General features: G+C 45.4%; 1 protein-coding gene across 1 annotated transcript in view; it reads left to right on the top strand.

Moving 5' to 3' along the window:
• USP4 (ubiquitin specific peptidase 4) overlaps positions 1-15904 on the top strand; it is a 789752-nt gene that overhangs the window by 631564 nt on the left and 142284 nt on the right. The window contains exon 17 of the mRNA XM_069206879.1: positions 5875-5945. Within this exon, the coding sequence (XP_069062980.1) occupies positions 5875-5945 (71 nt within the window). The remainder of the gene's footprint in view (positions 1-5874; positions 5946-15904) is intronic.

The raw sequence follows: 15904 nt of genomic DNA, 5'->3' as shown, positions 1-15904 counted from the left end.
TATGACTCCTATCTTCTGCAGAGTCAGAGGCATTCATATGAAAAACATAACTCAGCGTGAAAGTGAAAGCACCAGCAAAAACACAGAATAGGTTTATTTTCACAGGTAGGTGATCTAGGAAGCTTAGAAAACACAAAAAAACGAATCAGGGAACAAAGTACAAACAAAAATTGTGATAGCAATAGTGGACAAATATAAGGGACTCACATTTATAATAAATAGCCAAGGGGCATAACCTTCGCAAAGGGAATTAAGTAGAAATGTGGCTGTCTCAGTGGACTGTCAATATGGGAGGCTTGCGACCGCAAATATTTAGACTACAAATATGGCGCCTCACAAGAGCAAGGCCTGGAGTGCAAAGGCGTACTAAGGGGCCAGATGAAAACCTGTGTCAAGTACCAAAGGCATGAATCAAGGGGGAGTTCCAAAACAACAATACTCTAGTAGTGAGGACAACGCATTGCTAAGTAGCAAGACGTGTCCTGTGGGGTCAGATGTAAATGAGAGGCCCCAGGAATATGGGCCAAACGGAAGAACGGAAATTCAGGGTGAAAATATGGGGTTAAAATGAAATAATTATTCAAGGTTGTACAAGGTAAAACAAAAATAGACACCACCTAATAAATCACCTAATAAAAAACAGATTCACCTGCAATATAATAATCAAGGACACACCACATCAGCGTGTTAGACATGCAGAAGTACTGATCAGTATTACAAATGTACATTGTCCTTATTCCAGTACCGTTAAGAGTACATCACTGATCACGATGATGGTGATGAGATGTTCAGAGTTCTTCAACAAGTTCATGAGAGAGGTGAAGTTGTGCCATTCTTCCTTGATGTTCAATCCTGAAGCTGTCTAGTAACTGCTAGTACAAGAAATTGTGGCATATAGAAGCAGCTGGCTCCTTACATAAACAGTGCATGTTTTAGGCTTCTCTTACTTTGTGCCTATCAGGCTATTTTGTTCTCTGGCCATCATTGCACGGTTCAGTCAGGGCAAAAACGTAATCTACTGAAACGCATAATAAATCCTAACCCATTTGCAACAGAAATTTACCAGAGGCAGTAGAAGGGATCATTCAGTGAGAACAGTGGAGGCTGGATGTGTGAAACTATTGGGGAAGAGAGGAAACAAGAAAAAAAAGAAGGCAGTAGAGTGTTTAATGGAAGGGATAGTTGGACATAGAAGAAAAAGGACAGAAAGACAGAAATGGCAATAATGGGACTCATAGGAAATTAAATTGGAGGGCATGAAAGAGAAGATCATGAGGAGAATGGGGACAGGTGGAGAGAAAAATACAACATTATAGAAAGAGGAGTAAGAGAAAAGAAGGGGAAGAGAGTGGAAACTGGAGGGGTAAAGAGTAGGGGAAAATAAAAGATTACAGGAATAGGGACAAAGCTAAATTAAGGAGAGAAAGGAATAAAATCAGAGAGAAAAGATAGAATAGAGGCAGAAGACAGAACAATGATAGGAACATAGATTAAAGAGAGAATAGAACTGATGGACAAGCAAAAGTAGGAATGAGGAAACACTGTAAAAGAGACAAAAGGTGTGAAGGTAGAATGACAAATGGCATCAGATGAAAGTGGAGATACACTGAAACCGAGGGGATGGGTATAAGTTAGAAGAGAATAAGGACAAAGAAGAGAAAAGTGATGAGAGAATGCATTGTGATAAAAAGGGAAGAGTTCTGAAGGTAAGAGCATGATTAGCGACGGGGGAAAGCAATGGAGACAAAAGAAGGCAAGGAGAACAGGTAGGTGTTAATAGGGGCATTGTAAAGGTTTCGGTACACCTGCTGCTCTGTTTATAGCTACAGTCCTCTGGCAGGATATGCAGTGAGAGAAGGAGCGATCATAGGAAGCCGGTGTGTAATTTCCCCTGCTTCTGTTTTCTGAAGCTTTTGCCGAAAGTAAACTAACACAAGAAAGCACATGAAGTTGTACTACTCCCTAGCAGTGATAGTGGTCAGAAAGATGCACACGCCTTTTACAGAGCTGGCATTTCTGTGGTCCATTAATGTTTTTCCTTACTATGAAGCAAAGACTTCCTTAGTAAGACAGGGTTTGCCAATTTTACCCCAGACATTGCTTAAACATTAAGAAGTGAGCTGTTTTCTCGTTCTGAATTGAAGCTGTAGATAAAGAAAAGTGCTGCTTCTCCAGATAGTGTTTACAATCTTTTTTGCCATTCATAAATGTGTTACAAAACCAATGCTGTGTGTTTGACATGCCTTCAAGAGTATAATTACCCTCTGCGCTGGGAGCAAGGTAAAACCCTGTGCAACCAAACAAGTACTTCCATTTTAGCAGCTCATTCAGGCCCTTTCCTCTCCTTTCTCCTTCTCTCTTGGAAACAAGTGAAATGTGAGGCTGAGCTGCTCTGGAAGCTTTTCTTTTGCTTTAAAAAACAGTGATGGGGCACTGAAAGTGCAGCTGTTTTCAATATGCATTTGATATTATCTTTGTATGTAAACTGCTTTTTGACCTTTGGTACGAACTCCCCCGCACGAACTCACGAAGGGGGCCATCCCGTTCGCCCCGGCTTTGGCGCTGCTGGGTACACCTCGTGGCACTGGAGTCACGTCTACCATTGAGCTCTGACTGTGGCATGCTGTGGAATTATACACGCTAGGCGACCTTTATAGCGATGGCAGACTGACTCAGTTTCCTACATTGGCGGCTGAAACGGGTCTCCCGGTGTGACAGTTCCTGTTGTATAACTCGTTGAAGAAGTCATTATCAAGCAGATGGGGGGGACCCAACAATTGCGCCTCCAACTCATTTGCTAATACAATATGTGCAGGTTATGGGGCAGAGCAGACATCCGATTAGATGGTTCACAGACGCGCTTCGAACTCACTCACAACATGATCACGGTACGCTGCATGGGAGGGAGACTCTAGCACTCCCTTCACAGATGCGCAGTGGAGATCTGTCCTGTCCAGCCATACAACTATCCCCTGTAACTCGAGGTTCCGACTCATCCAATTCTATATTATTCATAGAGCAGTGGTTCCCAACCTGTGTTCCGGTGACCCCTGGGGGTCCACGAAGCCTCCTCAGGGGGTCCACCACTGCTTAGAAAATTAAATAATATTGACAGTTTACATCCCCAGCTTTCAGTAATGACTCAGTAGGGGGTCCCCAGATTACAATAATGATCAAGTGGGGGTCCCTGGGTTCCAGTAACAATAAAGTGGGGGTCCACAGAAGTCAAAAGGTTGGGAACCACTGTCATAGAGCATATCTTACCCTGGCCCGCATTAATAGATACTTCTTCTGCATTAATGCAGCCTGCCCCCGTTGCAGACACACAAATGTGGATGTCCTCCACATGATGTGGTCTTGCCCCCTCTTACATAATTACTGGGGCGCTGTTGTGGCCTGTTTTTCGACATACATGTCGCGCTCACTGTCACACACATGGGAAGCTTGCATGTTAAACCTATTTCCTAGAAGCACGAACTGCAAGGCTACTGCCAGATTCCTAGACCTTGGGCTTTTAACAGCCAAACGGCTGATAACCCCGAGATAGAAGGCTGCCGAAGCACCAACTGTGTTGGCCTGGAAACACTCCCTCCTGACATGGGCAGAAGCTGAAGGAGTGGCGCAGAGGCGAGAGGACACACTTGGCCTACGTAAATATCCTCTCTCTGATGGCTGGGATGTGATGTTGACATCTTTGTGTACTCCGAAGACAGCCACTGACCTCATTGTGGCAACTCAATAAACCACAGCAGCCATAGTCTTCTTTTAATGTGCTGGAAGTGTCATTGGCGATTTGCTCATTTATTACACTTTAACACAAGGATCCGGATTGGTTCAGTGATGGCACTGTACATTTAGACACAAGTTAATCACTTTATGTGCGGACATTCCTGTAACCTTGCCTGGGAACTCCTTGCATACGGCGCACCGAATTGCTTGTTTTGGGCTCCTTACTCCATTGAATTCCTTTGTTGTTGTATGTTACTGTTTTGCTTAACATTACCCTAGAATTCGCATTTACACACAAATCCATAGTCATTCTCACTGTATATTTGAACACATGTAGTTTACCATTTAATGCACAAGTCACCAGTGTTGAAGCCTCCACAGACGCTACTGGTTGTAATATGTAGTTCGCATGTTCTGGTAGCCAACACAACAGTTCTTCATGCTAGTTGCTGTTCACTATACCACCCATTGTGAATCTCATGTGCCCCACAGGCTACGTGGCTACTGAGCTATTCTGTTATAAGCAATGACATTACTGTAAGGTTATGTTCTGTTACTATTAATAAGCATGGATAAGGCATTGAGGGTGCCGGGATGAATGGTATTTAAGGGTGGTGAGTGCAGCGGCGGCTCCTCTGCAGTGGAGGAGGAGAATCGTCCCGCTGGGTCAGAGCCAGCGGCAGAAAAATAAAACAATATTTCACTATTGTTTTATTTTTCTGCTGCTGGCTGAGCCAGCTTGTGAAGGAAGGAAGGGAGGGGTGGGGCTGGACCTGAGCGAGCGGCAAACCAGCCTGCTCAGGCCGATCCCCTACGTAATAGCATGAGAGCAGCGCAGGGATTGCATAGGGATTCTTTAATGCTGGAACCAGGAAGCCGAGGAACGCGAGACGGCAGGCAGCACCAGGTAAGTGTTTTTTTTATTACCCCTGCGCTTTCCCCTTGTGCTCTCCCCCTGCGCTGCTTCCCCTGGCCCTCTCCACCCGCCCCACCACTTTTAATTTATGTCAGCTGCCGCTAGGTGAGTGGTCAGTGAATTAAAATCCTCTGTAATAGTCATTTCACAATGTAAAACATATGAATCTGAAATGATAGCCACTGAAGTAAAGCACTGAGATAAATACTGCTTACAAATGTGTTTCTGAAAGTAAGACTTTTTATGATTTGGTTTCTATGAAATGCTAAAAGACCCTTCATCCTGCAAAGTTCTGATGAGCAGGTGAGGTAAAATAGATTCTTGGTAGAGGCATTCCATGAAATATATAATATTTTTCGGTAAAATCGGATACAGCCTTTCAAAAGGAGTAAATGCATAATTTCAAATTCAGATGAAAACAAGGATTCATTTTCAGTATCTGCCAGTATCCCACAATTTATGAAAGACATTGTGCCGAGTTTAGAGGTTGACGGACAAACCATAAATCGGCTCCTTTGTACCTCACACTCACTGAATTAAAGATGAATATCCTAAATGATTAAGTTTTGATTAGTTGTGCAGTATGTGAAAAAATGGTGCACAATTATCTTATTTAGCCCACGTGATCTATTGAGTTGTGGTTCCTGTCTCATTATGGACAGCAGACACTTACAGTTCCTGGAGATGATTGATGCAGATGATTGATGCAGAAGGGCATGTATTTCCTTTTTTTCCTTATGTGATGACTGCGGCGATTCCAGAGTCTGTTTTGGTAAACTAATTCACCCATCCTCCATCTAAACAGTCCTTGGACAGTTAGGCATGTGGAGATACCTATTGTGTGACAGTGCCACTGCCCATGTACTAGAACGCTATGTGCCTCTGCTCTCCTATTTTTGCATGCTTCTTAGTACCACACCCACAATAGTGACATTCCAAACGTGAATGAGGGAGCTCAATGAATATAATTTACTAACACCACTCTGCAACATTTGACGTTTTGAAAACGTGTACTTTTCAAATTGATATGTATCCTCTGTGTCAGTAGCTAAGTTCTGTTAAATGTACCAAGAAAGGGTAGTTTTACCTGCAGTAGTTAAATTGGTTGCTTGGAAATTAACATGAAAGGTTCATACGGTCTACAGTGCTTGAAATCAAAACATTTTATAAGTCGAATATCCACATCATAGACAAAGACGTAAACAACAAGATATTTTGTTTTTCCACAGCATATTCCACTGTTGCGGTTGACTGGGATTCTGAAATCAAGAAGCTTTACTTTGATGATCAGGAGGCAGAAGTTAGTATTTTTGTTGATGTTCACAGTTGCTTTATAAATGGGTGGGAAACATTGTTCACTAGTACAAGAACCACAGTGCTGAGGGGTGCATGTGTGTTCCTTCCATGTGCTTATGTCTTCAAGCAGCTTTGATAAATTCCTTTATTGCATGCTGTTGCACACCATCTAGGGTTTGTAAGCTACTTTACTATGAGTACTTTCCTACAGTGTTTTTGTTTCAGACATCATAGTACCTTTGGAAAGTGGGTCGACCTTCATAAATGTTTTGCCGGGTCTCATAAAAAGCGTGCTCTCGGACTGTTTCGCCTGCCCATCACTGTTGTAAATGTTTGGATTTCCAGTATTTCTACTGTTTTGAACGACATTTGTAAAAAAGAAAATTAAAGTGTCTCTATAAAATGTACCTGAGGTTTTCAAGAAAATGAAAAGTAGCCTCTGTTATTGTCAAAGACCGGTCAAAAAACATATCCAAACAACCAAACATTTACATTGTGTCTGCTGGCATTAGCCTCACTGTGCACTGCTGATTACACCACATACTCCATCACTCTTGACATCTTGTATGACATAATTCATAATATCACTGCAACATTATTAATGAGAAAACTGCATTGCTTGGGCACAAGTTGTAGTTTCCTTAGGGCATAGGTTACTTCCTTGAGATAACTATAGTTGGTGAATTTCATTGCTTTTGTACAGTTAAAATGGCATGTTTTAACTGACATCTTTACCTCACAATAGCATGACTGTAGCCTTGTTTTTTTTCAGTGAATGTGTGTGTATATATATATATATATATATATATATATATATATGTGTGTGTGTATATATATATATTTTTTTTTAAACAAAGGTTACAGGTGCGTTGTAGTTAAGAAATAGAATTTTAAAAAAATCTTTAAAATTCACTTAAAAAACAAAGGTTACATTATAGTTAGGTTTTGAATCTACTGGCACAAAACCAGAGAAATTCAGCAGTTCAAGTTAGTCATTTCAAGTAACTATAACTTGTAGCCTAAAGTAACTATAATCGCGCCCCCCCCCCACCCCACATTCACAGTTTTTTCGTTATAATATGACTTCTAATGTTTCATTGATATCTTTATTCAATCAATCAATCAGTGATTTCTAAAGCGGCTAATCACCCACAGAGTCACAAGGCACTGTTTGATGTTGTGCTGCTCAATCGAAGAACCAAGTCTTGAGGTCCTTCCTGAACTGCTTCAGTGATGCGGTCTGCATGAGTTTGAGAGGTAGCGTGTTACATGTCAGGGATGCGAAATAGGGTCCCAGCTTTTATTAAATGGGGGAGTAGGTCACACAGCCCCCCTCCCCTGGCTGTTTTCAGCTGTGCGACCCCTCCCCCAGGGCCTGGCCTCACCCCAGGACATAGGAGCCGACCCTGGACAGTGGTGGCCCCGAGGGCCGTTATTGGCTTCTCAAGGGGGTGAGGCAGCCCCCCTACTTTTGAATTTGTCCCCGGGAGGTGGTGGTCCACGGGTCCATGACTGACCCCCTTCACTATTTCAATTCAGCCTGTGAGGTTGTGGTCCCTGGGGCTGTGGGGGGGAATGGGAGCATGTGGCATGTGGCCCTCCCGCATATAATCCAGCCCCAGAGAGGTGGTGGTCCCCTGGGCATAAATAAGCCCAGGAGGGGGGACCCGTGCGCCCTCTCCTTTATTTTTTATTTTTAATTTTTTTTACAAGCCCCCAGACCTTTTCCACCTAGGGGATTTATTAAATTTCACACCCTAATGTAACTATAACTTGCACCTTCACCATGCACAGCTAATTACCCCCGTATTATATCATTGATGAACTCTTATATGGCATCTTTGATATTATCACTGCAACTTTTGCAATAGAATTATTGATAAGAAAACTGTGCATGGCAAGGGCGTGAGTTATAGTTACCTTAGGGAGCAAGTTATAGTTACTTAAAAGAACTCTTAACTATAACTGCTGAATTTCTATAGTCCACAGGTGTCAGATTGGATCTGGACCTTGTTGAGCAATACCCCTGCATGTCAGTAGGTGGCGTTGTTCAGTTCTGCATCGTTATGACCTGTGTGTTACCTCTATAGGCACCAGCCCAGCGCACAGATGTCTCCGGTTTCCTTTCCGCTCTGATAGCTCTGATCACGTTAGTTATTTTTTGACTGGCTTTTTTCCCTCAACCTCTGTCAACACTTATTTGAAAGATTTCCTCTCCTGGTGTAACAGGATGTCCCCTAAGCAACGGGCTGGTTTCAAACCACGCATTGCCTGTCTCAGGCAGAAGTCTGTGACAGACCCACACTTTGTGTGTTTATGTGCTTAGGTAGGGAACATGACTTCAAGATCCCTCAAGCTTCTTGCCACCTGATGTCAGACAACCCCATGACGCTAATAATTCTGATACATGGAAGGTCCTGGACAACAGTTAGCTGAGCCACATCCAGCGATTGTAGTCACTTTTGAGGTTGTTGGGAAAGTCAAGTCAGTCCCACAAACAGAAGAAGTCAAAGAGGTTTTCAACTTTGCTGCACCAGTAAAAGTCTTCTAATGAGACAAGGGAGCGATGGCACTCGGGTCCTCGCATTTCAGTGGAGACTGAATCAGGCTCTGCTGTGCACTTCTGTGACTTTCCCAGAGCCAGAGTGACCACAGCCCAGCCTAAACGATTTTATGATGTTATAACCTCATATTTGGGTGTCCCAGCCCCTATGGAGAACCTTCGCGCCCCGCAGGCTCAGCAGAGGCACCCACTGAAACCTTGTCGGCGATTTTGGCTGCGCCTCCATTCAGCCCCCATGGAATCCAACGCAGTACCGCTGGCGATACAAACCTTCCTTCGTGCCTGCTTCAGTGGCAACATCCCACAGCAGCAACATCCCCATCGTTATTTGACTCTGACACAGAGCTGGATGGGCGTCTCCCAATGCCGGTTCTGGTGCCAAGAGGGACCATGCTTTCCCGATCGGAGCCAGTGCCATCTGTATTATACAGGCCTGGAGAGGGAGACGAATAGGAATTGTCTAAGGATCCTTGTGGGTACCAGCATTCCCTAGATGAGAATAAGGACAACTGGTATAAGGAATTGGCAGAGGCCATTTGTTTAGACACCTCACCTGACACTGGCTTGGTCCCTGCTCCTACCATGGCTATGGATGAGGGAGCCTCTTTCACTATGGTGTTTAGGACAGCTGAGGTCCTGGATCTTCAGCTACTCTGTGGCAGTCAAGGCAAACGTTTTGAAGGAGGTGCTTCAACTGGGAATCTCCCCACCTTAACCTTTGCTCCCCTTTAATGAAGCACTTAGTGACGTCTTACCCGGGGCCTTGTCCAAGCCCTTTCCAGGGCCTCCTGTGCATAGGCAACTGCCTGGCGCCATTGCCCCGCTCCTGGGGATCGGTTTCCTTACTCAGTACCCCACACCGGAGAGCTTGGTGGCCCAAGCCTCCATCTCTATGTTCAACCCTACCACTCCACTGGATAGAGAATCTAAGCTGGATACCTTTCTCAAGAGAATGTTGTCTTTCGCCAGCCTTGCTCTTCGGGCGGTGAACATCGCATGCCTTTTGGACCGATATTCCCATACAATCTGGGATTCGGTTGTGGAAGAGCTGTCCAAGGTCTTGGACGAGGCCTGAGCCATACTCTCCCAACCTATTGCTGATGGGAGATATGTAGCAAAATTCACCATATGATGTGGACTGGACACAACCAACTCGCTGGGCAGAGCAATTTCATAATTGGCAGCCTTGAGGCACCACGCCTGGCTAAGAACAACTGGCTTTTCAGGGAAAGTCCATGCGTTGTTTATGGACCTCACTTTTGATGGCTCTCATTTTTTTGAAGTGAAGGCCCCTTGTCATCCCCAGTCAGCCTCCCCCACCTCCCAGGGACCGCGGAATGGGCCCCTACCAAGTCCATACCTTCCCAATCACCACAGCCAAAAGGCTTCCCAGCCTTTTCGTGGCCAAAGTCGTGGGTCACATAGACCACATGGTACAGGCAGCCAGAGGTTAGGCCAGTCCTGCCCCTCCTTCACAGAAGTCGCAGGCTCCAAAACCATTTTTTTCCCCTCTGACCTTCCAGGGCATCTGGTATGGGGTAGGACATGCCATCACCTGCATCACTTGCTGTCAGTAACATCTGACCGTTGGGTTTTGCAGCTCATCTAAAGGAGTTACTTCTCCATCCATACCACCCACTTAGGACCGACTAACAGAGGACCACCTCTCCTTACTATGTCATGAAGTGCCAAGGGGGCCATAGAGAGTGTGCTGACATCAGAAGTAGGTTGTGGTTGGTATTCCTGCCTTTGTGATCTTGATCTCCAAAAAAGGATAGAGGCCATCGTCCTATCCTAGTCCTGCGCCTTCACAATCTCTTCCTGTAAAAGAAGAAATTCAAGATGCTCACATAAGTTTTGTCTGCCCTAAGACCCGGGAGACTAGATGGTAGCATTGGACTTCCAGGACGTGTATCTCCGCATCCTCGTCCTTCCAGCCCACAGACGTTAAGTGAAGTTCACGGTGGGCTATGAGCACTTTGTTTGCTGTGCTTTCTTTCTGCCATACCAGCGCCCCTCGAGTGTACACAAAAGTCATGGCGGTGGTTGCAGTTCCTCTCCACAGGTAAGGAATTCCAGTCTTTCCCTACCTTGATGATTATCTGTTGAAGAAACACTTCTCCTTTCAGTTGTCTTCCAGACTACGGCGAACCTTCTGCACACGGTGGGGTTCACTTAGGGAGCTGTTCGGGACACAGTGCAGTTTCGGGCCCATCCTCTCGAACGGCGGGTCCAGGATATTCAGGCTACGAATACCAATGTTTCAACCCCTTTCCTGGATTTTGGTGAAAATGACTATGAGTTTGTTTGGGACTAGGGGCCTCTTGCATTCTGCTTTTAGCTCATGCCTGATGGCACATGCGGGCTCTGCAGAGTGGGACCTAAAGATCCAGTGGGCTCAGCATCAGGGGAATTCCTCCGACATGGTCCAGATCTTGGAAGGAACTGCAAAATATCAGCAGAGGTGGCTGACGAACCGCAGTTGACTCAGTGGCAGACCCTTCACACTTCCCCAACCGGTCTGGCTGTGGTGACAGATGCATCACTTCTGGCATGAGGCAGCCATCTGGGAGAGGTGGAGATCAGAGGAATCTAGTCTGACAGAGTTTGGCTCTACACCAGCCTGTTTAAGCTTCAGGTGAATCGCTTGGCACTGAAAGCCTTTCTTCCTGTGATCAAGTTAAGGCTGGTGTGGGTGTTCACTGACAACAACACCCCTACCGTGTGGTACTGCAACAAACAGGGCAGGGTGAATTCGTGGACCCTTTGTCAAGGGGCTCTGCGTCTCTGGACATGGTTCAAAACCTGACGGACTCTCTGAGCACCTCAGTGGACAAACTAGGCTGAAGATACCTAGGGGATCATGAATGACGTCTCCACCCGGAGGTGATGCAAGGACTTTTTCAGAAGTAGGGCGAGCCATGGTTAGGTCTGTTCACCACCTTGACGTGCAATGCCCTCTATTTTGCATGCTGGAGTTTCCAAGGCGGTTCTTGCCTGGAATTATTTTTAATCTCAAGTGGAGCTTCCGGCTCCTGTGTACCTTTCCACCTATATCACTCCTGCCCAGAGTTCTCAAGAAGGTCAGGAAGAACCGGACCCCAGTTATTCTTGCGGCGATGGATCGGGCACAGAGTGTCTGGTATCCTGAGCTGTTGAGCATGACCTTCGGTCCTTCTATCAGGCTGAATGTTCAAGAGGATCTTCTGTCGCAGCAACAGGGGGGGGGCTCTGCACCCGAACCCGCACACCATTCACCTTCATGTGTGGAGATTGATCAGCAACAGTTGAAAGTTTTCAACCTTCCTCCCAAGGTCTTTGATGTTATTCTGACAGCCAGGCATCTCTCCTCCAAGTCCGTATATGCCTGTTGTTGGGTTAAGTTTGTGACAAGGTGTGATTCTCACAACATCTACCGTCATTCTGCACCTCTCTAAAGTTTATCCGTTTGCTCTTTCATTGGCCCAGTAGGGCTCTGCTCTGGGCACAGTTAAGTTATCTATCAGCCATTTATTTATTCAAGTAACCTGTTGTTGCTAGGTTTCCTAAAAGCTTGCAGAACACGTTTTTTGTTCTCATTTTCATCATGTGTGCACTCTTTGAGCCTCTGCACAATTGCCCTCTTAGGCTGTTGACCATCAAAACTGCCTTTCTAATGGCCATAACATTGGCCAGGAGGGTCAGTGAATTGCAGGCATTCATGACACATCATCCCTACACCACCTTCTATCTGGACAAGCTGGTCCTTCAGACATGTGCCTCCTTCCTTCCAAAGGTTGTGACTCCCTACCAGGTAGGCCACAACAGCTCCCGGCCTCTATTCATTGCTCCACATAACCCCCAAAAGAGGAGGCGGGACTCCACGTTATGGACCCTGAAAGAGCACTGTTCGTTCTTGATCGCACAAAAGAGTTTTGGGATGATCAACTCTTTATGCGGTACAAAGGAGCAAAGAAGGGAAGGCTGTGCAGAAATGGACATCTCAAGATGGATAGTGCTCTGCATCAAGATCGGCTGCACATTGGCTAAGAAACAACCCCTTGAGGTTTTGCATGGTCTTTCCACCATAGTTAAGGCTGCGACCACTGCTTTAGGCTGTCGAGTTCCTGTCATGGACATCTGCCAGGCAGCAACGTGGCCATCTTTGCACACATTTAGCAAACTTTACGGTCTGGACAGGCTGGTCTGTTGCTACAGCCACTTCTCCTGTTCGGTCCTGTAGGACTTTCTGGTTTAAATTGCCTTTTCAGACCCACCTCCTGGCTAGCATTGCTTGGGTATCTATTCTAAGGTAAGGCATTTGCGGCTAGAAGTGTCTTATCAGATGAACAATTACTTACCTTCCGTAACACCTTATGTCATAGAGACTGTATCTAGCTCAAAATTCCTTACCAACCCTTCGCGCTCTGCAAGCTAATTGCAGTGTAAGGGGCACCCTTCTCAGGGCCTAAGTATTTCACACCAGTGGCCAGTTTTCATTGTGGCTCAGCGCTTCTGGTGTGGAAAGTTGCAAAAGTAACTAATGTCAGCGTGCCGGGGTGGCGCCTGTATGCATACTTTGCATGTCATTTCTGGTGCAGATGGCGCAGAGCTAAATGTCTTCACCTATCAGCGTGCAGGGGATCTGCTTAAAAACTTCCAGATCCAGTCTGATGCTTGGGGGCTATTTTAAGATAAGGAGCCTGCAAGTAGATAGTCTCTACCAGATAAGGCATTACCGAAGGTAAGTAGGCCATTCTTTAAACTGAAGGAAAAAAAACACGGAAATTCACCACATACAGATATCTCAAGCAGCAATAAATCTGGTCTCTGCCATGCACACTGTTGTCATGAATGATGCCATTTCAGATGTTGCAGAGATGTTATCAATGATAGGTAATTAGCAGTGCTTGGTGAGTGTAGGAAGCTGGCTCTCTATATAGTGCACTAAAATGAAGTACACTATGCAGAGTCCAGTGGATCCCCAAAGGATTTCAGAGGCAGAAATAGTTAGGTATAGTGCTCTATTTGTGGTAGTGTGAACGAGCAGTTGGGCCTGTCAAAGAGTTGTGTTAAACATTTGTTGTACTCACAGAGTACACGAGAGACACTCAAAGAATAAATCCAAAACCCATTTAGAAAAGTAACAGTTGCTTTTATATATATTTTGAACCCAACAACTTCATTATAAGGTAAGCAGTTTTTAAATTTTAATTAAAAAAATATATATATATTTTTCAGTTTCAGAAATCAACACTTAAGCAATTTTCAGTCTTCAATGTTAACCTATGTGAGGAAAACAAGAATGCAGTTTTGCAGGTAAGTACACCACTTACAAATCCAGTCTTTAGGTTTTTAGCTCAACAGAAAGCAAGGTTCAAATCGGTGCTAAGAGTGCACCCACAGCGGCACAGGGGCAGCCAGATGCAGAGGTCAAATTCGGAGTCAGGTGTCCAATGTTAACCAGTGGAGACAAGGGGTGAATGAAGATGCGCTGTTCACAGATGTGGTGTCAGAGGTTGGTCTCCTCGGATTGAGGTGAGCGCCGGTGGGGGAAGGGTCACAAAGCAGCACCAAACTTACACCATCAGCAGCATAAGGGTTGCCAGGTGCAGTGTGCCAACACAATGTTGGGGGCACAATAATACCAATGGAGGAGATCAGTTTCAGAAACGGGTTGCGGGCTCTGGCCAGGAGACTGGGCGGGGACACCCCACTGCTGCCCAGTTAAGGAGAGATACCAGAAGTTGTAGGGACACTGAGGGTCTAGCTCCCTAAGGCCCAGGGGCTCCGGGTGTAGGGGTATCTTCTGGTGTCGGAAACAGCATACCAGGCAGGTCGCAGTCAGGAGGAGTCCTCGGATTGAGGCTTCAGGTGTCGCTGTGGAGTCCGGCAGGGTCATCCGACAGTGGACTCTTGTTCAGAAGCGCTGGGGAACCTTCACAAGACCGGTGGGTCAGTTGGACTCAGACCAGGGGCGTCTGGTGCAGAGGTAGATCCAGAGGCAATTTCACGCTTCCTCAGACAGACTTCTTCTGTCAAGTATTTTTTTTTATTTAATTTTTTATAGACAGCTCCCCTGTCCACTGGAGTTCTTAGTCCTTTTCAAAGCCGGCAGTCCTCTCAAGGCTTTGGAGGTAGCTGGGCTGCAGGACAAGTCATATTTTGATTGCAGGTTTTTCGAGGGATGCAAACAGGCTGGTAGGGCTGGGGCCAAGTCATTTGGGGTCTCCAGTCTTCTCTGCTCGTGTGACTTCTGTGATGTCCGGCTCATCTCAAGTTGACAGGAATCTGAGTGCTAGGGGTTCAGAGGTGCCACCTAAATACTGAATTCAGGGGTGATTTTAATGTGGCTGTACTGGTTTTGATCAGTCAATGCCCAAGCCAGCAGTTGGTAGGTTTTCAGGGGGCACCTCTAAGGTGCTCTCTGAGTGCATATATATTAACAAATCTATCACCGGATTCAGTGAAAGTTTATTAATACGAGATATTTGATACCAAACATCCCTATCGTCAGTAAAGCCATCATGTAGCTGAGGAACTCATAATGACCAGTGTCCAGCACATGTACTTAAAATGGCTTCAATGGTCACTTGCTATGACTGGGAATCGACAGACATAGCTGGGGCATGTCTGCTCATGCAGGTATGCCCTCACATGATATTTAATGCACCATGTCTTTTAGCCTGGAAGGCCTGCTAGAGGGGTGACTTACATATATTGCATACAATGTAAAGAGGACAGGGCTCACAGGATGTGTGCCATGTTGTTTTCATTTTAGTTCCCCCCTCTCCCCAAGACACACAGCCTGTTAAAGCAGCACCATGTGCAATTAGTGAAAGGGTCCCTGAGGGTGGACCCATTTGTGCTGCAGCCCTCAGGGGCCTTACTTTAGAGCCCCAGATATTAGGGGCACCATTTACCAGGGACTCACAATGGTAGCTAAAGGTTTGTCAACTGGGAAAAACATCTATGAGGTTTTGGGGAAATATCTGGCACTGGGGACCTGTTTAGCAGGGACCCAGTGCACTTTCAATTGAAATTGCACCATAAACCAGGCAAAACGTGGGGGGGGTGACCGTGTCAAAAGAAATACTTTCCTACAGCGAGGACATAATATAGTTACTTTATGGCACAAGTTAGTTATTTTGGGTAACTCTATTTCAGTGGTTATTTTGAGCTTAAAATGAAATTTTTATTATTGCCATAGTCATCTAACTATAATACCACTTTAATGTTGGTGTTTTTAGCTAATATTGCCCAGTGTTGGTAGCCATAAGAACTGACTTTTTGTTTTGCTAATAACCTTGGTACTATTTGCCCAATCCTCAAAAATAACTCTTGAAAATGTTTCTTGTTTTTGCCCAGTTTGTGCATAGAAAATCAAATGGGGACCGAAGAAAAGGAGGTGGGGTTCGGTC

The sequence above is a fragment of the Pleurodeles waltl genome, chromosome 9 (genome assembly GCF_031143425.1).
Source record: "Pleurodeles waltl isolate 20211129_DDA chromosome 9, aPleWal1.hap1.20221129, whole genome shotgun sequence".
NCBI classification, from domain to species: domain Eukaryota; kingdom Metazoa; phylum Chordata; class Amphibia; order Caudata; family Salamandridae; genus Pleurodeles; species Pleurodeles waltl.
The sequence above is the reverse complement of the archived record's forward strand: the minus strand, read 5'-3'. Positions and strand labels throughout refer to the sequence as shown.